The sequence below is a fragment of the Microtus oregoni genome, unplaced genomic scaffold (assembly GCF_018167655.1).
Source record: "Microtus oregoni isolate MIOR12 unplaced genomic scaffold, Mior012 000046F_ref0000063, whole genome shotgun sequence".
In the NCBI taxonomy this organism is placed as follows: Eukaryota; Metazoa; Chordata; class Mammalia; order Rodentia; family Cricetidae; genus Microtus; species Microtus oregoni.
Genome location: NW_024543220.1, coordinates 2,562,670 through 2,587,729, shown reverse-complemented (window position 1 = coordinate 2,587,729; position 25,060 = coordinate 2,562,670). Strand labels below are relative to the sequence as shown.

Below are 25,060 nucleotides of genomic sequence, written 5' to 3'. Positions count from 1 at the left end.
ACATACATTTGGAGGTCAGAGGACAACTTTGTGGAGTCTGTTTACCCCTTCTGTCTTTATGATTTCTGAGGGTTGAATTCAGATCATCAGACTTGTGAGGCAAGAGCATTTACCTACTGAGTCATCTTGACAGCCTGGTTTCATTTTTCTTTATACACATTCTAACCAAAATAGTTATAATTTATTTTTGTTTTTTGTTGAAATTGATATTTTACCAGGTACAGAAACTGCTATGATTCTTAAACAATATCCAAAGCTCTTGAGAGAGTCATTACAGAGATGTGGGAGAAGGGGGCTAGTTAGAAACCATAACCCATTCCTGTATTGGACTGCAGGAGCTAAGATGCTACAGGGGACAAAAGAGACAAGTTTCCAGAAGTCTTCTGCCTAACCCCTCTGTGAGGTCTGCACAAACACACATCACAGCATTGAGAATTCCGTGTAAATTCACTTGCTTTATTTTTCTGTGGCATAAAAATCACATAGGCTTGTATAACTGTTGTTATGTACATGAGATATGGTCAAGAAATAAGATTTATACATTTCCAAGTAAACGTCTATGCAGTCAACTTGTTTTGCACATCCAATCCCTTCCTTCAGCTGTACCTACTTAAATCTCTTCATTGCCTTCCTGTGTATTAAGCATTTCTTTAAGACCCCCTTCTTTTTCAAATAAGTTAACTCTCCTTTCTCCTCCCCACAAGGCTCCCACCCCTTAGAATGACTATTACTCTTGCTGCCTCCCACCATTGTCGTGCATCTTCCTGCTTCCTTCCTGTGTTCTTTTTCTTCCTCCTCCACCATTGGCTCCGCATATTGTTCTCCGTCCCCCTATACCAACTCACACACACACACACACACAGACACACACACATACACTTCAACACAGATCTACTTCATCTTCACATCTGAATGTCATATGATGAACCATGTATACCACACTAATTACATACATTAAATTGACCCAGAGATATTATTTTTAGAAGTCATACACATATACAAAAACATCACAAAATAGTCTAGTCATACTGGGAATGAAACAATTGGTGATACATAATGATTATATAATTATAAAGTATAAGTAGTTTAAATCTTTTTGTAGTATCCTGTTCGAAAAATTTATGAAGAATTCCATGTCAATGAGTGAAAACGATGCAGACCGATGTTTCTGTCAGTCACATTAACTCTTAATATCTGTTGGAACAAACAGCGAGAAATATATTGAGAATTTGTTGGCTAGAATTTCCTGTACACAAATGAACAGGGTGCAAGCCTTTGAGCCACATGGCCTTGATGCCAACTACTGTTTTATTTTCAGGTGTGGAGGGTGTTTCCTAATCCTTGAAGTCGAATGATTTTTCCATGACAGGAATGGGCACTCAGCGGCACTGAGAACAAGCGCACAGGCAAACTGAAAAGGGTACCCTGTCCTCCTCTCCTCTGTGCTGCTGCTAGTGTTCCTTTGACTCCGTCTTCTGCTGTCTCCCCGGAGTACTCACCCACTGCCTGGGAAGCCTAATATTCCTGTTTCTTATGGGCAAACACTTTCAAGAGGCCTCACCAGAGACCAGTTTTTAACTGTCCATAAATCATTCCACAACAGAATAGGGTGAAGTCCTTTAAGATATCTTTTTAAAGGTGGTTGACAAGAAAACCACAATACAAGGAGACATTTTAAAATTATAAAAATGAAGAAAAATTTTTTTCTCAGGCCTAGAAATCAGAGGGCATTCACATTTAGTACACTCAAACAAAGATGCACACACACACACACACACACACACACACAGAGAGAGAGAGAGAGAGAGAGAGAGACAGAGAGAGAGACAGAGAGAGACAGAGAGAGAGAGAGAGAGAGAGAGAGAGAGGGGATGAATGACTCACAGGAAGAAGTGCTCCCATTTATCACAGTGTTATGGGTATTGGGACCGAAATATTATATGAATCCTAAGGTTCTAATTTTAACTTTGACAGGATGAGAGCATACTTGTAATCAACAATTATCAAATTATTGCAAATTGGGAACATATCTTAGCATGGCTGCTATTGTCTATACAAGCAGAAACATCCTTGCTATATTTTGCTAGTGTTTGATATATATATATATATTGCTATATATTGCTATATATTGCTAGTGTTGTGAACATATAGACTGCAAAGCATCCGAAGGATGGAGGAATAAGATCAAGCGACAAGTGGGTAAAAAATAACTTGTCTAAGATGTGTTTAGTGACTTGAGACAAAAACTCACACAAAAGTGTTGGTGCCTGTGAGCTGCTGCATGAAAAGGAAGGCTGAGTCAGCCAGTAGGAACAAGCCAGTAAGCAGCATTCCTCCACGCCCTCTCTGTGTCAGTTCCTGCCTTGAGTTCCTTCCTTCTCTCTATGATGAGAGTTGTGGACTGAAATGAACCCTTGCCTAACCAAGTTACTTTTGCCATTGTGTTTTGTCACAGTAATGGAAACCCTAACTAAGACACTATATTTCCCAGACACTGTGGGGCAGGTGTACAGGAACTCATAGCTATTGTGACAACATGCACAAGACCTGCACATGCTTTAGTCAGACAAAATCCCAGGGTGGAGAAGAAAGGGCTCCCATGCCTAGCTGAGGGGCTAATGGCATTTGGTTGCTCCTGAGATAGGAAAAGTCAGTTTCCCTCAATGATAAGACATTGGGTATCTTGACCATACTCTTGATCAGGCGCAATGCCCAGGAGTAGTTGACCAAAACACACTGGATTAAATGGGCTTAAAAAAAAAGAGTGAGAAAGGGAACATGACGTTAATGTTTCGGGAGGTAGAGGAGGATCTGAGAGGAGTTGGGGACAGGAAATGAGCATGGACATTAATAAAATGTTAAGTTTGCCAAACTCTAATGGAAGACCACATGTCCAAAAAATTATAGGAAGCACACATTGAGATAAGTAGGTAGGTACATATATGCATACATAATTCATACATACATACATATATACCTACATACATATGTAAATACACACATACAAACAGAGATGCATAGATAGGACACAAAAGTTGGGTGGGTAGGTAGTTCTGGGAGAAGTTGGGAGAAGGGAGTAGTAGTATGAAATTCTCAAAGAACCAATTAAAATGATACTAATCATTCACTCATTAGGTCAAGTTATTTTAAATACGTATTTACATTCAAATTTACTTTGGTACAGAGCTATTGTGTATCTTTACCTAACATTTACCCCTGTAATATCCTTTCAAACACAAAAATATCGAGCTAAGACTCCATGGGTATGGAAATTTCTGAGAGTTTCCTATAAATTTAGATGGAAAAAATGAGTGAGAGCAAAGAGCTGTTCATTGTTTCATCTTTGTTGCTGCTGTTGTTCCCGTGCTATGATACTTTAAGTAGTGGGCCAGCTCTTTGTAGGGCAGTGGATAGTGGCTGGCATTTGATGAAATATAGTAATTCAAGCTGTTTGAGAGTTTGGTTTCTGAGACAGAATGAGAGCCAAGTGTCACTTAGGTTTTTAGACAAGATGATACATATAGAAAGTAAGCAGCTAGATTTTTAACTCCAAATGATAAACTATGGATGTTGCTTTATCTTCACACTGTGTACAAAAGGCACTGAACACAGTGGCTGCCAGCAGGGTATAGGGGGAGGGGTAGCACAAAGCATTTGGTGTGTGTGGGGGAATACCATAGAGTTTTCCAGTAGTCACAAACCTGGGTTTCAGTGTTGTAGTCATAGGGGATTGTATCAGAAACGTTGTTCACAGAGATGCTCACACTGGTAATGGAAGCACTGCCCAATCCCCAGATTTCAATGTAGCCTAGGGATAAAGGTGTCGTTCCACTGATGTAATTGTTCAAAATAATTTCTCTCTCTAATGTATTCTGTCAAATTGAAAATAAAACAGAAAGAATCAAAAATCAAAGTTAGTTCAGTTTTGCTCTCAACTGTGTTTGAGTCATAGATGTATATCATGAAATGAGACGCCTAAGTCAATATATTATGTTCTCAGTTAGTAAAAACCATGACCTCATCACTCCGTCCCCTGCTACCTTGTCCCATTCACTTTGCATGGACCACTGTCAGCCAGGATGGCCTTGAACTCTGTAAGTTACCAGTCTCAAGTATCAAGAAATGTATATTCTACACATAGAAAGGTCACAGCCTATGCAGAGCATTTAAAGTTAGCATCAGAAGGAGGGCCAGATTACACAGAAGGATGTGTAATTCCACTTGAGAAATGGTATCCTGAAAACAGTTACTAATGAGACATGGACAGGTTCAATCAAAAATATTTCCTGGGAACATAAAAAAAATTCCCCCTGAGGTCTGGTGGAAAAGAAAGATGAGCAATGAAGAAATTCTAGGAATCAGTCGCACTCACCTGGCTGACAGAAAACCTGGCCAAGTAGTATTTTGTCATATCTGCAAAAAGACAAAGGGACAGATGTGAGCTGGGCCTGTGTGATGGCTTCTAATTGCTGATTTGTCTGAGCTGAAAGTTATTTTGGGTTATATGGGATGGTTTTTATTTTATTTTTATTCATTAAAATGAGTTCAGTTTTGCAATGGAAGTTCTCTCTATGGAAATTAGTCAGGTTCTACACCCATCACCAAATGGACACAAATGTTTGCAATGAGTATGTAGATGTACTTGTCTGATAGCTACCTCATACCTCATACCCCAACCCTACCATAAGTCTCTTTTTCATAGTCCACTAGTCCCAACATCTCCCTAATCACCTTGGAATTTCCAGATTCTTTTTGCTCTGAAGCACACATCCACACATTCAAATACACTGACGCTGCCTTGCTTTATCTTGAGTGATTACAGGTGGTTTTTAATGTGATCTCCAGAAAACTTAAAAAGAAAACACCTGGGAAAGCATGGTGTTTGGCAGCGTGGTGTGTGGAAAAGGCAGCATCCTCTGCCTCATGATTGCTGGCCTCTTTCTCATTAACTCCCACTCCTGCTGGAACCACTGGCTTCTAGAACTGTGCTGCCCACAGCTGAAGGCACCATAAAAATAAGCTGTGTACATTTAAATGAATATAAATTAAATAAAATAGACTTCATTCTCTCAGATGCCCTTGTGACATTTTGAGTATTCATTGGACCTGTGCCTACAGCTGTGTTGAGCTGCAGGAGCTCTTTGTGGCTAAAAGTCCTACTGTGTAGTAAAGAGTACTTAAGCCATTCTTCTCCTACGAGTTTACCAACTGTCACAAACTCCTGATGGAAAGCTACCCATATAAGCATCCCATATAGCCTCTCTCTCTCTGGGACAACTAATCGGGTAGTTGGAGAATGTGCATAAATCACATGGAAGTTTATCTCAGCTGAAAGGTAGGTATTTAAGATAATCAAGAACCTTGCTCATGGTATGGCCAGGAATCCCAGTCAGTCCCTACTCACCTATGCTTTTCCCATCATCCCAGAATAGCCAGCCCTCAGCAAGTCCCTCGTCATTCAAGGCAACCTTAAGGCCCAGGAATTTCTGACGGCTGTGGTGGGGAGGGAGAGAGGCATTAGCTAAAAACACAGTCACAGTCACAAGCCAGAAGGTTTCACAGGAACAAAGCAGCAAAATGAAGTGCTTCCTGAGGTTTAGAATGGGTTCTCAGGAAATCCTGAGAACTGGCTCTATATGCATGTAGAGAAGGCTGGACCTCTGCATGACTATATGAATTCGGAGAAGACTGGACCCCTGCACGTCCTACATGAAGGACTTCACCAAAGCATCAAGGGAAATGTTTCAGTAAGGCTCTTAAATTAAAAGCACACATCTGGCTTCCTTCATTTTCCCCATCACCTAAAACACAGGGAACAAGTAGGTGAAGTTTTGAGGCAGTATATTAGGCCCACATGGACTCCCATATTCTTCCTGGACCTGTGACTCAGTGAATCACATAGCTTCATAAAGCCTCCTCTTCATATATGTAATGGAGATGACGGTGATACTCAACTCAAGTGAATGTGTTTCTCTTTGATAAAGAAAGATAGAAAATCATGAAACAAAGTTTTCAATACTGCCATGGTCCTAGGCATGCAGCAAGCATTTGTTTGATGCTAGTGATTAATGATTGACATATGAACTTAGGTCAAGAGGTCCTAAAAGTTTTCAAGGTAAAATCAACCTCAGGTATCAGTTGTCACACGGTTAAATTTTTCCGGCAATGGCTTATTCTTAAGAAGAAGGTGCAAGGTTCCAAAAATATGAATTATGAATACCCCCATTTTGGCTTCTCCTGTAAATGTCACTTCATAGAAATGCAATTTTATACAATTAAGTCTAAAACAATGAATGAAAACTGTTCAGAATCCAGAGTGCTTATAAAGTTCAAATACAAAAATGCAAAAAATATTCAGTGAAAATGCATTCAGATTTCACAGTGATACTCAAGGGATCACATACGATTAAGCTCATTAATATGCAAAACCGAACCCCAGTTCCCCCTCCCCATTCACCTCAATTGGGTGTTCAGGGCATGTTCCTGCCAGGGTAGGATGTAACCCCCACGGACATGAAGATTAATGTGCTCCAGAGGGGCTGGCAAGGTCTTCCATTGGCCTCTCGCATTAATATCTACACCCTGCAGGAAAAAAAGAGAGATGATGAGGGATGTGCGCATCACTGAATAGTGCATTTAGCAGACATCCCAACCACCTCCTGGGCTTGTCTCCTGGTCCCCACTATTCAACACATACCGGCTATCCACTCTGCATTCACCTGCCCCATAGAAAGCATCCAACAGACTTATTTAAGTGCCTTTATCTTTGACTGTGTCTGTCTTGTTTGACACCTTTGCCTTGCCTCCTGTGGCATCTTTATCTTCCTCCTGTGGCAACCCTTATCTTACCACATGTGAAGCTGAATCCTGCTTCATGTGTGAGAGTTGCATTCTGACCTGAGTCGTGAATCTCAAATCCTTCCATATCTTCTCAACCATGACAGGGCTTTTTGGTGTTGGTACTATTGATGGTTTGGGCCAAATAATTATTTGTTGTAAGACTATACTGTGCTTTTCCCTACTTGGCCTGGTTTGGTTTTTTTTTTTTTTTAGGCAACCTGATGATCCTCTGCTCCAAGAAGGTAACCATACTGCTGTCAGATTTCATGGGGACATTCAATTAGTATAGCACATAATAGCCCAGAATTGATAGGCTCAAGCAACCCCTTGCCACAGCCTACCTAGAAGCCAGGGCTACAAGCTTGGGCCATGGTACTCAGCAGTCTGGTCCTGTCCTTGTTGATGTTAAGCAGCATTGCTTCTGCCCACTAGAGGATAGTAGCACCCTATCTCCATATTCCACAATGTGCTCCCATAAAAATTTGAAAGGTAAATATTAGTTCATCATTATATTGCTAACCCCAAATTGAAAAGCACCCACCATTCCAATACCTAGAACTCAACAGAGAGTTTTGCACCTGAGCAAGGCTGGAACTCCAACCATGATGCCTAGGGTGCAGACTTTAAGGAAGCCCACACTCTCAAGTTGCAGGTAGATCCTTCCAGTGAGGATCCCTCCCCTTAAGCTATGTACACTGAGTGTCTCCCTGCTTAGCTCTAGTGTAAGCCCTGACAGATTCAAAAGTACTGTTATAATACTGGATAGCCAACATGCAAATTCAAGACTATGTGAAGGTTGCTTAAGGGAAATAGCTGCCCTCTCCCTTCAGGGCCCTGGTGCTGGACTGAAAGCACATAACTGAATGTTAGTGTATTTCCACTCTTCAGAGAACCCAGCTAGCAACCAAGAAGAGGGAAATGACTCCGTGTGCCTGGACAGAGAAGCTCCTTTGTGCTTGTTCTGTTTTCACCCGGATCAGTACAATATCCTTGGACAAGAGAGGCTTGCGTATGGCTCTGCTTCTGGTCTTCTGGCTTTCGCCCTTCTCAGAAAGTTCGAGGAGGTGGACTACTAGGAGGGCAAGAATTCCCTTTCCTTTAATTCTTCCCTAATAATTAAGCTCTGTCTCATATGTGTCCTTCAAGGGATCACCTCTAAAGTGTCCTCTCCAGACCTGTCCTCCCAGCTCGTCTTCAATGACCACTACAGCCCAGATATGTGCAACAGAGAGTCCCTGTGGCTGCCTTTGTAACTGAAGATGCACCCTGTGGATAGGGTTTGAGAGCTTACTTAGTAGGTAATTACAGGGAGGAACCCTTCTTGAGTATCTATACCAGCAGTTCACAACCTGTGGGTCACGACTCCTTTGGGAGTCAATTAATTGATCCTTTCACATGGGTCGTCTAAGACCACGAGAAAACACAGATATTACAATTCATAACTAGCAAAATTATGAAGTAGCAAAGGAAATAATTTTATGGTTGGGGTCTCTACAACATGAGGAATTGTATTAAAGGGTCGAAGCACTAGGAAGGTTGAAAACTCCTGGTCTATACAATAGAAGCAGATATTTAATAAGTAGACAGAAGCAGAAACTAGTTTATGGCACAATCTCCAGAGGTGACTAGTCACCAGTGTGTATAGTAAGGACATACAGAAAGACAAAATTCCCTTGTGAAAAAACATGCAGTGAGCCAGGCACTGGATGAGAGCCTTGCCACTTCCGCTCTCTGGCCTTGCTCTCACCCCACCAGGAGATGAGAAAAGAGGTCACAGGAAATCAATGGCTTGTGCAGAACAACCACACAGGGTTTCCAGGGCTTTTGGTGCGAGATCTGTCAGAACAAGGACTTTGTATTCTACTGTTTGACAGGCTATGCAGACATCTAGGAAACTTACTGTGTAGTAGTTATACCAGCGGGCTCTAGGAAAGTATGCTTCTACAGTTCTTGCATCCTGAAATTAAACACAAACAAGGTGTCAGTAGTGGAACTGTTGTCTAGGATGGAGGAGTCAATGCATGCAGAAAAGAAGTTACAACAGTAGCGATAGCCTTGAGTCTCATGACCCTGAGATCAGCAATAACAGGGAGTCTACTTTCTCCTACTCTCTTTAACCAGAAAATTTCCTAACCAATGCTCCCCATAATGCCCCTTGGAATGGTCAACTTCAATTAGCCTTTCTTTATAAAAACACTTCATATCTAGAGATACAAACACCCTTGTTTAGCTGTGGGAGCAAAAGGAAATTTTCTAGGAACAGTAAGATATGAGGAATATTAAATAGCTGATCTTTAATCAGAAATCCAATCATTCTTAAAGGAAGATTAAAAAAAAAAAAGACAGCTGCTTACAGGGTCCCTTACATAAGAAAGCAAACAAAGAGCTATCCAGCAGCGAGTTGACCACACCGCAGCAAAGCAGTTGGTCCAACAAACTTGTTTTGATGGTAAAAGGATTGACAGCTTGCAATGAATTCTTCTGCTACAGTCCCTACCTAACCCCCAACCCCTTATACTAGTAAATAGGGGAAAGATTAGAGCTTCAAATATAACACAGGGTTATTATGGTTTTCACTGTCCTTTGGAGAATCATGAGAAGAACTTTAGATAGTCTGAGTACGGTCACCTAAGTCATTATTTGTGCTGAGAAAGTTACTTGAATTCCGGGCTGGTTCTTCACAGTTTTAAGAAAAACTGGTGGAATAAAGGTGAGTGAAAAGTATTTATTACAGTTTTGTCCATTACTGGGGAGAGAAAATTTTTGTCTCTATCTATCCCAGATCGGTGGGGCAATGTAAAGAAAGATGACGCACTCGTGAGGAAAGCTTCCTGTGAGGATTTAGCATTGAGTCCACGTTAGCAGAACCAAGAGGTAGACCTTCCTACTATAGGAGGATACTGCACTCTGGCCCCAGGGTATCATGGATGGCCTGGCTTCACCTCACTTGCTAGTAGAATTTTTAACGTTTCTTGGTCCAATTACAAGAAGAAAATTTAAAAAAAAAAATTGAAATGAGGGATACCTCAGGATCCTCAAGACACAGGAAAGCCTTTTCTTCCCATGTTTACATGACCAAACAGCTTAGCTCCTCCTTCTCATCCTCCTATCCTCTGAGGTCTCCATACTCACATGTTCCAGCACAGGGCTGACCAGGAAGGCTGGACCCAGCAGGAACTGTCTGTCTATATTCCACGTCTCATTGTCTGATACAAACCTACAAAGGGAAATTAAAGTGTCACAATCAGATCCCAACAAGGCCCCAGCATAAGACCCTAAAGAAGCCATCTAGTCCAAACTCAAACCACAAATACAGCTAAATCCTGCAACATCTTTTTCTCTCTAGTTTGATCAGGTCATATAGACCACACTCCCCACGAGTCACTTCTCCAAACTTCACAAGGTGTTTCGACATGTTGGCTGGAGAAAATGTCTGCATTCTCTTTCAGCCCAGCACATTGTTAATACGAGGATGGCCCTCATTCCTCAAATTTCCCCTTGGAACAGCCATCTGAAAGATATTAATGCATTGAGTCTGGGTCTATATAAACTAAAACAGACAAAATGATCTTTACCTACACAAATAAGAAAGAAATTATGGTATTTTATGTTGTATCATTTAAAAAATTCTTTGTTACAAAACAAACAAAGAAACCTTTCCTTCCAAGAACTGTGTTGTGTATAAAATTAAGTTATAAAGGGAAATAAAGAATGCTCTCTGCTTGGAGAGCTCAAAACAAATAGAACTGATGCCTTCAATGAAAAAGAATTGTTGTATCAACTATCACCCCGCAGGCTAAATGAGTTATTCATTGTTCAACAGGATTCCCATCTGATACTCACTCGTGGAAAAGAGGCCGCACAACTGTGCTGCCCTCTGTGTGGGCCTTGTACATCAAGGTGTAGAGATATGGCAACAGGGTGTATCTGGTCTCTAGCACACTTCTGGAAATATCCTCAAAGGTTGAATTCCAGGACACAGGGTCTTGTCTCTACAAGCAAAGAAGAAGAGTGTTTAGAACCCAGACATATCTCTCAAGGGGCAGTCATGGAAAACATTGTAATTGTTTCCACACAACTGGATAAACATAATGGTGCATGAAACTTTAAGGATATTCTTAGTAATTGGAGAACAGATGCAGCTTTCTCAGGAAAATGGCTTCAGACGATACTCTGCATGGAACATATAGGAAACTGCTTCCTAAATATAAAGAATTATCAAGACAATACTGAAGAATATGATTCAGAGAGAAGCTGTCCCATCATCTGAAGATGTCCCAGGAAACACAGGCAGCAGGATTGCTCTCAACAACTGAAGAAGCATCTCCAGTGACATAATAGAGGTGAGAAAGCTGACATCCCACCTTGGTTCCAATGGTGTTGTGGTTCCTGGAGAAGGGGTAAAAGGCGCCCAGCTGCATCCAGCGAATGCACATCTCATACTCAGCATCTTGAAAGAACCCACAGATGTCTGCTCCGGTCTGAAACAACAAGGAGCAAAGTGAGCTTTTGGTGCTTTCTGAGGGATGTTGCCATCTTCCTAGGGAGGAGGAGCATGCAAGAGCACTTACATAGGAGATGCCAAAGAGACTGAACTCCATCATGCCTGCAAGGAGAGATGCAGCAGAATCAGGATCATCATTCTCTGCCTCCTCCTCCCCTTACATCAAGGATCCTACTCACTCCCCAGTCCACCCACAGGCAGCAGAAAGGCCCTGGGCACAGCCCACATACCAATGATGGATTTCTTCAGCTGGTCCCAGGCAGCTGTGTTATCTCCCAGCCAGTGTCCTGCCCATCGTCCAGAAGTGGGGAATGTGGAGCGGGTGATGACGATCCCTCTCTCTCTTGTTACCTCCTGCACAGCTCTGATTGGGGAAGCAAGAAGTGACGGTACCTTGTTTAAATCTTCCTTCCAATTATAATCAATCACAGTGTGTGGACACATGCTCAAAGAATGTTTGCTTAATAAATACAAATCTCTACACAGTTATAGTTATAGATTACTTTTCAGCCCTTAGTATGGAAAATAGAAGACGAAGACAAACCATCACTGACTGTCCCTACAGTGCCATCAGCTGGAGAAAGCAGAGGATCACTCACTCGTAGGTGGGTCTGGTCTGGGACCACCCATACAGGTTGTGCACATCATAGTGCCGCACTGGGGAGCCATCTGGAAGGATGTGCTCGCTCTCCATGCACAGGGTCTTGCTGCTCAGGCCCCTGTCCCTGGCTTCCAAATCTGAGGAAATAATGAAACATCAGTGAAGATCAGCCTTGACACTTAATTGTTGACTTCTTTTCAGAAGACACTAAGACTAAAGACCCTTGCCTGAATACCACCCCCTTCCTATGAGCATAAGAACAAGAAACTTTTCTCATAGTAAAGTGACTGAAGGCATTTTCAGTATCAAATCACTGAATAAAATGGAGGTGGGAGAAGAATACAGGTTGTCAAGTATTCACTATGGGGCAGGTTCTAGTACAAGCTGTACATTTATTTATTTATCTATCTATCTATTTGTGTGTGTGTGTGTGTGTGTGTGAGAGAGAGAGAGAGAGAGAGAGAGAGAGAGAGAGAGAGAGAGAGAGAGAAGGGATGCCTGGCCTGCAGCAACCAGAATAGAAGACATCCAATACCCTCGAGTTGGAGTTACCAGTGGTTTTGAGTCTCCTGTTGTGAGTTCTCGATTAGGATAGTACTCACTCTTAACTTTTGAACCATCCTTCCAGTCCCATGAGCTTTCAATACACAAATTAGTTCATATCTTTCTTATCATATTTCTGTGAATAAACAGTGTTATCTGATTCTTATCCTTTAAGAAATTTAGATTTCACAATGCCTATGAAAGGCCACACAACTCGGAAAAGTACATGGAACTAAGCTGTAAATGTGCATGGCTTCAAAGTCCCCCAGCTCCGTGCAAAGGGAGAGCTACTTCATGTTCATATTGGGGGAAAAGAATTCTTTAAGGAATCACACCACAGAGACATTATCACATTTGAGTGATTTCTGGAAAATGTCAAAAAAAATTGTTAGATCAATATGTAAGAGCTAGCCAATAAGAGGCTGGAACTAATGGGCCAAGCAGTGTTTAAAAGAATACAGTTTCCGTGTAATTATTTCGGGACATAAGCTAGCCATGCAGGCGGCCGTGTACCGGGGACACAGCCCGACACAGTTCTTTCAACAGAATTCTTTAAGTAATCACACCACAGAGACATTATCACTTTGAGTGATTTCTGGAAAAAGTCAAAAGAATTTGTAACATCTCCAGTTGGATAATATGATGGGCTTTTGACTTAGCCCCTATTTAACCACAGTAATGGTGAGGATGTGTCTTTGATGGTCAGGGAAACCACAAGATTCTGAGCTCATCTTTCTTCCATCCACTGTGCATCAAGTGAAGAGATCCCACGGTCCTTACGTGGCATGTAGGGAGGATGGTTCAGAATATCATTGCTGCAGCCAGGAGAAACTGCCCCATTCACAAAGCTGGAAGGTTCATTCATATCCTATAAATAGTGAGATTATGGGTTATTTTTAAAGACACTTAAGTTCTTTCAATGTAGGAACAAAGAAGGGGTCACACATTCACTATCTAGCATCCTTATAGATGCTGCATAGAGAGGAATCACAAAACACTGGAAAAGCACAGGCTAGAAACAACAAATAACTGAAATATAACTGACTATATTATTTCATCTTTTTCCATTAGGAAAAACAATAATTTAAGGAATTCTCAGTAACTTTTGTGGAGGTTTCACATCAGGAACTTCAGACAGGTTCCCATGTACCATGGTGAGGACAATCCTAAGTTTGATTCTATGATCAGCACTTTGCTAGGTCTGAAATTTTTTTCTGAAAATGATTATCACCTTGCCCAATGTCATGGATCCACATGCTAAAAACAGCACACATACACACAAACACACCCATACTCAGGCATACACAGACAAATCTATACACACTTACAATCCACAGGCCATCAAACTTCAAGCTCTTTCCTGGATTATCTGTGTTTGTATGGAGTTCTTGAATCTCTTTCTTCCACCACTCGGCAGTTGAATTACGGAAAAAGTCTGGGAATGCCACATATGCTCGGTATAACTGTCAAATTAAAATATAATCAATTTATTTAAATTAATATGTTATATAAGAATCAGGCATTTACCAAGAACTTAATAAATTCTTAAAGTTCCACAGTTTACACAGTGATAGTCTGAATAGATCCTATGTGAGATAACATTCATGACTTATTAGAAAAATATGTAGAGTAAAGATCAAAAAGCACAAATAATATTACTTCCCAGGAATTTGGAAACCAACCACGTTGTATGGAATGGACTGGTCATACAGGTCCTTTGCTTTTTGTGGATAAAAGCTAAATTTAAAACCTCCATGCTTGTGTCCAGAATGATGCCTGGCCTGAAATATTCTTGAATCTACCAGGATTTCTAGATCTCAGCTGTACCTTGGAAACCACATATGTGCCATCCTCATCATTGGTTCAACCATAACACGTGTCTGGTACACTAGGACTGTCTTTCATTTCCGACAGCACATACTGAAACCTTCCAGTCCCTCACTCAGTTGACCATCGTTAAGGAAGAGTTAAAGGTCCAGCATATTCTGAAGTTCAAGGGCAGCTACCTCTTAACCATGTACACACTGATGAAAAGTATATTACAAAAACTCAGAAAAATGAACAGGCAGACTCATTGCATTGTTTAAACTTCTTATCAAAAGGAGGGATGGCCTGATGCTTCTTCTGCAAGTTATGTCAGCAAAGTTATTCTTCCAAGTAACAAATGCAAATTAAGCAGAGAAAATATTTGGGCTGACACCTATGTTAATTGGTATCATTAAATTAAAAAGTCTGTTCACAGAAGAAAGCAAATCAATAATATGAGACTACTAGGAACTAGAAGGAAAAGGAAAGTCGAGAAGCCCAATGCAGGATGGAAGGGTGGTGCTGGAGTATCATGTGGACATGGAGCAGCCTGTGTGTGAACATAAACATACCTGGAGAAAAGGATCCCATAACTGAGGACAAAGGCTGGGAGCTGTCAGGGCTAGCATCCAGTTCTGAGTTCACAGCCCTTAGGAACTGACAGCTTTGCGTTTGAAATTGCATTGTGACATAGGAAACTATGGGCAGGAAACTTGAGCACACTTGAAGTAAAACATAGCTAACCATAAAATAATGGGTCTCAGACTGACAGGAAGAGCATTGCTCCTACGTGGTTCTTTCCCACACATCTCTGTCCTCTGTGCAGACACATCTAATGTCCTAGACATGGCTGCCTCTTCCTGAAAACCCTGACCACATCCAGCATCCACAGAGTGCCTTTTACCTCCAGTTGATCGTCCCAGTCTAGAGAGGAGTTCACTTCAACACCAGGGTAATCAGGCCAGACCTATGGAGAGAAAAGACTTGACAAACATGTCCTGAACAAATGTTCATACAAATAATTTCTTAGGAAACTATAAGCCAAGGCTCTAGGGCTAATAGTTGCCAGAGAGGATTTTCCTAAAGGAAAATAGATTCAGCAGATATTAACTGAAAACACAAAATGTAAAAATGTAAGAAAACCACATCTTTGGAAACGACACATAACAGGCCCCCAAATCAACATTTCCACAGACTGCTAACAGTGGCTCTGGCCCTGTGTGAGTCTGGCTGGATCAACACAGAGCTCATACCTTTCCCCAGACAATGTCTCCATCATTGGGATATCGGATGAAGACGTTCTTCTCTATACCCCGTTCGAAAGCAGGGTAGGGCTGTGTCTCATTGCCAGAGATTGCTGGGTCCTGAAATCAGAGTACAAGGCAGGTGGAAAATTAAGACAGAAGATGCTTTAAAAAAGAAAGAAAGGGAAGTTCCCAGTTGGAATTTCACTGTAAAGTTTCTGTGACTCTCATGAAATACATTTTTAGAAATTGACTTCTATTTTTCTTGAAGAACTGGAAAGGACAGACATTCTAAGCAATCCCCACACAATCCCATCCATTATGCCAAGTACAGCGTACACATTCACAATGGACTAACCAGAATGAGGATGACCCGCATCCCATCTTTCTTCATGCGATTGATCAGGTCTGGAAACCCAGGGAACTTGGGGCTGAGGGTGAAGTCCAGCTGCCTCTCCATGTAGTCAATGTCTGAGTACTGCACGTCCTGGAAGGACACAAAGAAGCAATGCCTGCTTGTGGGACCAGTTCAGGCTCCAGAAGACAATGTCCCTTTCCCAGACCTAACTATGTCATACTATGGGTTTGGATTCTGGGATGTTTTCTGTTTTCTTTTCTTCAGGTGACTTCACTCAACACCAAAAAATGGAACATAATATTTAATCCCACAACAGCATCAACTACAAAATATGTAAGATGAGTGATAACTCCTATCTGTAAGGACTGTCATAACTATACATAAGAACTGTATGGGGAGGTTGCGGCAATTTCCTAGCAGGTTGACCCTGGAATCAGTGGTTCTTGTTCAAAGAAAATGTAAACCATGGACTAATAGAGTATGGACAATAAGTCTGCTGGAAATCAAAGTAAAAACAAAGCAAAACCGTGCGGTATCTATGGGGAAGCAATATGGAGTGTCATCAGACACAATTTTCTCATTTGGATGATGTATCTTATGACCTATTTTGCTTTAACGAAATAATATAAAGAACAGAACACTATCTAGATAAAATAGATTAAATATGCAAAAAGAGTTCCCTAGATCAGTCCAATTGGAAGCCTCTTGCCCTCGAGTGAGGGAGGTTGGCTCCACCTGTATTCCCTCTGGAAATGAGGAGACCAGGCCCTGTGTTTGTCAGAGCTATGCTTCAGGACCTGAGGAGAGTGGGAGCCAGTGCGAACTCAAAAACAGTGCTCTGGCTAACTTGGTTTCATTGCTCCCTAGTCAAGCATAACATACTGAAGAAATCTTTGATTCGACAGATTTCCTCAAGCCAGGACTAGATCTTCACGGTTTGTCTGAGTTCCCAGTGCTCTACGATCCCTGTGATCACGGCCACCTCCTACACTGTAGCATTACCAGGCTCAATGACATCATTAAGCATTTTATACACTTGCAGAGACTCCCAAAAATTTAAGAAATTCACACACAGAGAGATTTCTTTAGCTCTGAGGTTGCAAAGCCAGGGTACTGTGACATGTACATACGTAAGGGATCCGCTTAGCCACCATCTCATCATACAGGTTGGCGATCTCAGCATCATTCTCATATCCATAGCGACACAGCTGGAATCCCAGGGACCAGTAAGGTACCATCACAGGCCGACCAATCAACTAGGAAACAGACAGAAAATCTTAGTACTTCTTAGGAGAAGCGGGATTGTACAGAAAGAAGAGGAATGTTTGACCACTCCAAACTACACAACACATTGAACTCTAGAAAGGAATTAGGGGGACAGTGGCAGCTTATAGTTTCTTTGTGAGGAATTCTGAAAAACCTTGCTTCTCTCTAACTTTTAAGTGAAATCCAGTGCAGTGGTTGTGAGCACAAACTCCACAGGGAAAATCCCTAAGTTAGCAAAGCGCTCCAGTCCTGGCAGCTGTGGGCCACAGGGAAGGTTAATGGCTTTTTTTCCCCCCTCTTGTAATTAGGGACCAGAGTAGTTTCTGTCTTATAAGGTTTTTATGAGGAGTGAATGTGTTGATGTCTGTGAAGTGGTCTGGCATGTGGCAGTTAGCTGATGTTGGGGTACCACCATAATCAACCCTTCCTTATCTACCACAACACCGTCACTACCACAAATACCATTAGCATTGCTCCCTGACCATTAGGACCCTGACCGATATCACCGTCATCATCAGCGCTAACGGCACCATCCGCTCCACTCTTATTAACTGCATCACCATCACTACCGCAATCATGAATACAACCATCACCTCCATCACCATTATCACTCTAAAAAGATTTCCTCCACCGCCACTAACTCTACCAAACCGGCAACATTCTCATTCCCATCTCTCTCACCATGTCCCCCCCACTACCACTAAACTCACCACCACCATCACTAATGCCACAAGTATCCCTGCAGTGCCATGACAGTCAGAGAAGCTGTAGTGTAATGGTGTTGAAATATCACACTGCCCCCTGTTCTATGATATTCCCATTTCTGAGAAAGCCAATAATTGTAATTGTCACATGAGAATTACACTAATGACTGGGAGTGGAGAGCCTGCTAACATTAATACTTGTCAATCAAACGAGCTTCCTACCTCTGTGTACTGCTGAGTGACAAGCTCAGGAGTTGGCCCCAAGAATACAAAGAAATCCAAAATTCCCCCTGTGGTGCGGTAAGTCAGGGCAGGCGTGGGCTGGAATGTCACGTCTGAAAATACAGGAAAATATCAGCAAAGACAAAAGCCTTCAGTTTACCCGATTAGACGTGAAAGTCTAATTTCTCTTGCTCCCATTTTTTAACATTGATGGCAGACATTCTATACTAAAACAACTTAAAACTGAGGAGCAAAAAGCCCTCAGCATCCCATCCCTTTAATCAGCCTTATTAGAAGCTTTAAACTTCTGAAGTTTTTAATTATCATAACTTCGATTTCATAGCAGTATAAAATTCATAAGAAATATTAAAGTAGCATTAAGAGTCTCAGTGGCCACCTCCCATGGCTTCCCACAATGAAACATTGTTGTCACACTAGAAAATTCCACTAATACAATGCTACTAATTCCACTATAAGTCACACTCATTTCATCGGCAGTTACAGTATGTATTCCCTGAACTTGATTCCATGCCCCTTTTTTTTTATATGGCATAAAAATATATTCTCACCTTCATTCTGCCAGAGGCAGTATTCTAACCCAATAGCTTGACAGTAATTCAAGTAATATAGCCAGTTACCTCCAGCTGATCCCCAGGAATTCGCGACACACTTGGTTTGGCTACACCTTCTTTTGTAGTTATTGCGAAATAAAAGTTTAATAAACATGGCAATAATAAGTCTCTAGACTAAAATGAGTGCTAAGCAGGAAAAAGAACCTATTACCCACAGATGCTAGTTTTGGCTTACAATAAAGCCGAGTCAAATACATTCTAAAGCAAAGCAAGAATGACTGACATACAATAAGGGACACAGGTTCATCCTACCCATGGCGTTGCTGTTCAGCAGGAAGACTCCATAGGCATTGCCGTCTTCCTCTAGCCCCATGTAGTAAGGGTGGACACCATAGGAGTTCATCTTGTACTGAGAGACACAGGAAAAAAGAGGTGAGGGGACTGTGTGTTTGGGAAAGAAACTCAACAGAAACTTGACTGCTACATTGAGTTAAGCTTCTTCTAGTAAGAGAAGGAGAGGAAAGGGGAACTTAAAAATGTCTCCATCTGCCTAGCAGGAGAAGGCAACAGCCACATGGAGTCTGGAAAGAGAACTACAAGACACATGGCCTGGGCAGAAAGGACAGAACCCAGACCCAAACACCCGCTCCTTACCCCTGGGGGCTGATCCCTGGAAAACATGCCCCACGTGTGCCAGTTCAAGTCTATCTTGAAAGTTGGGTGCTCAGTTTCCCCAAAGCCATAGATGTATGTGGAGGGCAGGCGAGTGGAGATGCGGATGAACATGTCATTGAAGGTGAAGCCAAGGAGCCCAGAGTCCCAGCTGCAGAAGGAGAAGGGACATTTGCAACGGAAGATCAGATCTCTAATGGCTTCTAGCAGCTGCCTTCATGAGGACAACGGAGCTCCGGATTCTCCTCACACTATCAGAGCTAGATGATCCTCCAAATGAAGCACAAATCTACGTGCATAAAGCAGTCACCAACACTCCCATTGATGGCCCAACAGTCATCCTTCACCCATCTTCCTCCCATCACTGCCTTCCTCAGGGCCCTCTTCATAGGGGGAAATCTAAGCCTTATGTCACACCACAGCAACTGCTATAACTCACACCTGCTCCTTGAGGGCCCTCCTCCTGCAAGCATGCAAAACTGTGACTGAAGAAATCCCACAGCACGGCACAGCTCTGCTCATATTCTTTGGTGACTTCTTGGCAAGCCTTCGGTGCTGTTCCTCTTCCCAAACTCACCCCCACCCCGGCTTTATCTCCAACTTTCATCCTTCAATGATTTCACCAATTTTATTTCTTGACGTGCCAACCTCCTTGGCTGTGCTTTATGCTGTTTGTCTTCCCTCTATCAAAATGTATCTTCCCCCACCCAAAACTCCACGCTTACAACCTTAGTGCTTCCTCATCCCGGTTATATTTTAAATGACACTTCTGCCTCAGAAAGACAAATTGAGACCACAAATTGAGTATCAGAAGGAGTGACCTCCCTGTAATTTGGTCAAGCCCGTTTTCTTATACAACATGATTACAGCCATATTAGCTTCCTGTGTATATTGTCTGCACCCAGAAGGAAGTCCTAAAATATTTGCTCAATTTATTCCCTCAGTAACTGCCTTAGTAATCACTCACAGGATACTGAGGACTTCCCTAAGAATAGACCAAGAGGAAACTGCTTCCTCATGGATCTGGTCATGTGCACTGTGACACTTTAAGTAAGACAGGCTGTCTGCAACAATAATTGTCTGGTGAGGAATGTTTAAGAAAGCAGGAATCAGAGTCAGACCAGGGTCCACTCACATTACAGTGCCTGTACTCTTCCTGCGAATTTCAATCCCAAATGGGTTCTCCTTGATGGAGACGTCATAGAGACGGCTTTCATTGGTGCTTTCTGGAACAGCAGAGATGTTCAGAGGCACTGGAACTTCATACCGTTTGTTGTTGGGATCATAGATCTAGGCCAGAGGAAACGGATTTAAAGATACAGGTGAGAAAATAAATTCTGATGTCCTGTAATACAGTTAGTTCTCCAAGGGTCTTATTTCTCTCTGGGTTTGTTCAAGATGTAGTGTATTTTACTGTGGAAATTTAAACACAAAACTTCTTTTAAGGTTCTGTAGCCTTGACCAGCAAAGAGCAACAGGATTGGAAAGTCCCCGCCCACACCTGACTGCCCACACTGCGCTTACCTTAAACTGCAGCATGTCATTTTTGTGGTAGATCACTCGCACCTGCAGCTGATCCACAGGGGTAGAGGGGAAGGCATTGCTAAACGGAGAAGTCTTCAAGGAGATGTTGGCTGTGGCCTCATTTGAGTCATACTGAATATTGCTGACTGAGTACAGCTCATTGACAAAGTAGCAATAAGGGACCCCAGAAGAACTGCTTTCCTGAAAAGAAAGTCAATATCCGAGATCAGCTGGGATCTGGAGTTACCCCCTAGAAAGAGTTTAGAAAAGGCAATTTATAAGAAGAAAATGTGTGTGTGCAAGCACACATGTGTGTGATTTTATACGTAAGATATTTTAACAGTTGGTCTTCAAGAAATGCACTTATTAAAAATATCCCAATCCCACCCCCAGTTATGGTTCAGTCTTCCCTGGATGCCTGAAGAGGTTCTTTCTCCCTATGGGTTTCTGTGTATGCAGAAGCACACTGATATACGTATGATATTTATAAGATATCCGTGCACACGAACAACTTCAGCTGGATTACCTTCCAGATGCAGCCTCGGGCAGTGCAGTTTGCTTCAGAAGCCCCGTGCTGATCTGGATAGCAGTCTATCTTTTCTTCGTCCCTTATACTGTCATCCCACTCCACAGTATAGGATTCTCCCAGGAGAAGCTGGATACCCGTGATGATTGCAACCTTTAGGGGTGGACAAAACACAAGAAATTCATCATTAGAAACAACGTCATTACACAACCTGAAAACACCTTTAGAACATTAAGCAGAAATGAGAATGGAGTCTCAACAATGAAAGGCATACGGCTCGCTTACAGGAAGACTTTGTATTAGATGCTGGGACTATCAGCAGTGACAGGGAAATGTCAGTACCCTTACTTTATTACTATCTTCCTCATCACATCATGTAAGAATTGGGACAAATAAGAGTTGCCATGACTGTCCCTTTTCATCCCTTCCCTGACCTTTCTCTCCTGTTTATTTTGTTACAAAAACTCTTTTCCGCTCTTCTAGAATTTAGTTTCTCTTCTTGGGCTTCACTCCCCGGAGCACTGTCCCTGTCAGTGAGGACACATAGAGAATATGCAATGTCAATCACAGGCCCAGGTTCCTGTAATGGTTAGTATTGCCAACTTTACATGCACTGGAATCACCTGCAACATGGGTCTCTGGGCATGCGTGTGGGAGATTAGGGAACATCTTCCCACTGACAGTGGTGTCATTTCCCAGCTAGGATACTGGGCAGAGCAGCGGTATTCATTCATTGCTCTCTGCTTCCTGTTTGCAGATGGGATGCAACAGAGGCTTAGCTCCTAGCACCTTGACTTTCCCACCATGGTGGACCGAACCTTTAAACCATGAGCCGGAATAAGTGTTTCCTCCACCAGTGGCTCCTGTCAGTGCGTTTTAACAAAGCAACAAGAAAAGAATCTGACGCAGCTCCCATCCCCACATTTCTGTGAGATCTTAGACAAACCAAATGAATTTATTGAATCTCAGTTTAATCAACTGGAAAACTAGTGAGTTGAGAAAAAATATCACAATTATCACATTTCCTTCCATACCTAACATTTATCCAAGTCCATCCGCTTAAATCTTGGAAGATTCTGATATTCTGCTCATCAAATTAAGCTTTCAATATTTTCTCTTTTTTAAATATTTGACTCTTCTTTACCCCTTTCACTTGTTTTAGGTGACATTTTAAAAACCATCATGTTTCTCTCAGTCTCTTCCCTATCAGACACTTTCCCATCCTGCCAATATCAGCCCTCCACCACCATGGATAACAACGCTTTAGTTCAAGGACCATTGTAAGGCTCTTTGACAGTTAGATCAAGGATGGACTTTGACCGATCAAGGATGGACTTTGACAGTTAGGTCAAGGATGGCCTTTTCAGTTTAGCACCTCCAAAATCAGACCACATGTTTCCTCCAGAATAAACCGATCTCCAGTTAGAACTAAATGTCCCTAATGCTACAGACACAGGATTGCCAGGGTGATGCTATGCGGCTATTCTCAGTTCTTGGACTGGCTGATTCTGATATCTCAACTAAATGGCTTTACTTCCTTTTATGGCAAACTGGTGCCCATTGTGGAACATGCTTCCTGTTGTCTTTTTCATAAACCACGTGTCCTTCTGTTGTATTTCACTCTAGAAGAGCAAAGCTCTCAGGTGATGACTACATTATCGTTTATGAATTACATCTCTGGCTTTGAAAAGTTAGCATCAAGTTCACAGCCATTGGGCAAGTCTTTCTTTCTCCACTCAAGAATTTCCTTCTTCAGGTTTACCTCTGCCAACCTCTTTTTTCTATCCTTTCTTCTTACTGCTTTTGTTTTTCCTTTTTCATTTCTCCAAGAATAGGGGCACTTGCAAACATGAGAGAAGAAAGGACCTCAAGCTTTACAACCTTCAGCTGCTAACTGTATGCCAGCAACTTTTAATTTTAATTAAAATTTTAATTAATTTTAATTTCAGCAAAAGGATAAAATGGTCAGGTCCTTTAACCTTTTTGGAATGTCTTGTCATATTCAACTGATGAATGTCACCTGACACATCATCTTTAGAAGTCCATTTCCCATCCTGAACTATACTACACTATACTATACCATACCATACCATACCATACCATACCATACCATACTTTACTTTAGAGGTCCATTTCCCATCCTGAACTATAATAAACTATACTGCTATACCTAGCAATTTCACTAAGCTCTGGACACCAAAAAATATAAAACCAACTACACACCACTTTATTTCACAGTGTTTGCATCCTGAATACATATTATCAAGACAAAACTTCACATATGATAATATGCCATTACACTAGAAGTATAAACTGACTAATTTTCCCAAAATCTGATAGCTCCTTCATACATGCCAATCTAGTAGTTCTACTATATGCACTCAAGATTTCTGGGGGAGGGTTTCTCCTTACATGAAGGCATGGAAGAATGCAAGACAATTCTATCTGGCGGATAAGGTTGTATTACTTTCCAGTGAAGAATTATTTGTTATCATCTAATCCAATGAACAAGTGTTTGGGTAAGATCTTCAAATTCTTTACCTTAAATATGCCATGAGAATGTGTTTGTGTGTTGGAATGAGAGTCTCAATACTGAAGAAAGCATGGGAAGAAAGAATCTCAACAAAGTTAAAACTTAAAATATATTTTTAAAAAACTAGCTCATTAGGCCTCAGCACTGGCCATAGCTCTCAGATCCCCAGAAGTCTGACGTGGCCCCTACTTCCTTTCCTGTGTATGTGATTTGTAAGTGTGCATGTGTGTTTGTGTACATGTGTGCATGTGTGCATGTGTGTAGTATGTGTGTGTGTGTGTGTATATATATATAACACAAATAAATGTCTGCTTGTTTTTGTGTATAATATATATATATATATATATATATATATATATATATATATATATATAATGTGTCTCCATATGATAATAAAGTTAGTAAGAAGCAGGAGGCTTGAGAGACAAAAACACAAAACCTAATGAAACCATTTGCCCTTATCACCCTTGCCCCACTCACCCTTGCCTTTACTCATTCCAGCTCAGGTGATCTCCCAAAAGTCATCATATCTCCCCCTAGTCTGACCTTCCCACCAGGCTCAGAGGTGCTGTCATCCTTTGAGAACCCTAGCGACTTTGGCAAGAAGAATCAGCATCATGCCAATCTGAAAAGTCTCAAAGAAACATAGACTTACCTTCATGTTAGGATCATAAGTGACCTGAGGAGACATCTGGCTTATGACACCATTGTGTTTCACAATAACATTGTGAAGCACCTGTGTTCCAAAAATTTTAATCTCCTGAAATGCTAATTTATCAGGGTCCTCATAGGTTGATTCTACAGCAGTCACGTCCAAGCGGTTCTGAAATACATCAAGCAGAATTATGCACAAATGAATGGGCTGAGGTTCTCTAGGTCTTCAAATGCCCCATGCTAAGCCAGATGCCCCAACCTAGACCGTTACCCCATCCTAGACCAGATGCCCCATACTAGACCAGATGACTTAGCCTAAGCCAGATGCCCCATCCTACACCAGTTACCCCATCCTAAGCCAGATGCCCCATCCTACACCAGATGTCCCATCCTAGACCAGATGCCCCATCCTAGACCAGATGTTCAGCTTCTATGAAAGCCTCTGAGCCTTTTCTACTAATGAATGTTTAGGTGAAAAAAAATGAAAATAA

General features: G+C 41.7%; 1 protein-coding gene across 1 annotated transcript in view; it reads right to left on the bottom strand.

The window, feature by feature from the left end:
* Positions 1-435: 435 nt before the first annotated feature.
* Mgam (maltase-glucoamylase) overlaps positions 436-25,060 on the bottom strand; it is a 142,818-nt gene continuing 118,193 nt past the window's right edge. The window contains exons 93-117 of the mRNA XM_041634954.1: positions 24,571-24,738; positions 21,383-21,535; positions 20,857-21,057; positions 20,468-20,622; positions 19,315-19,483; positions 18,973-19,069; positions 18,089-18,201; positions 17,027-17,152; positions 15,897-16,025; positions 15,548-15,658; positions 15,199-15,261; positions 13,817-13,951; positions 13,269-13,356; positions 11,944-12,082; positions 11,575-11,708; positions 11,412-11,446; positions 11,205-11,321; positions 10,684-10,832; positions 9,973-10,057; positions 8,741-8,797; positions 6,458-6,582; positions 5,405-5,493; positions 4,373-4,413; positions 3,702-3,872; positions 436-1,194 (exon numbers count right to left, since the gene is read on the bottom strand). Coding sequence (XP_041490888.1) covers positions 1,120-1,194; positions 3,702-3,872; positions 4,373-4,413; positions 5,405-5,493; positions 6,458-6,582; positions 8,741-8,797; positions 9,973-10,057; positions 10,684-10,832; positions 11,205-11,321; positions 11,412-11,446; positions 11,575-11,708; positions 11,944-12,082; positions 13,269-13,356; positions 13,817-13,951; positions 15,199-15,261; positions 15,548-15,658; positions 15,897-16,025; positions 17,027-17,152; positions 18,089-18,201; positions 18,973-19,069; positions 19,315-19,483; positions 20,468-20,622; positions 20,857-21,057; positions 21,383-21,535; positions 24,571-24,738 — 2,925 coding nt within the window. The 3' untranslated portion in view covers positions 436-1,119. The remainder of the gene's footprint in view (positions 1,195-3,701; positions 3,873-4,372; positions 4,414-5,404; positions 5,494-6,457; positions 6,583-8,740; positions 8,798-9,972; positions 10,058-10,683; positions 10,833-11,204; positions 11,322-11,411; positions 11,447-11,574; positions 11,709-11,943; positions 12,083-13,268; positions 13,357-13,816; positions 13,952-15,198; positions 15,262-15,547; positions 15,659-15,896; positions 16,026-17,026; positions 17,153-18,088; positions 18,202-18,972; positions 19,070-19,314; positions 19,484-20,467; positions 20,623-20,856; positions 21,058-21,382; positions 21,536-24,570; positions 24,739-25,060) is intronic.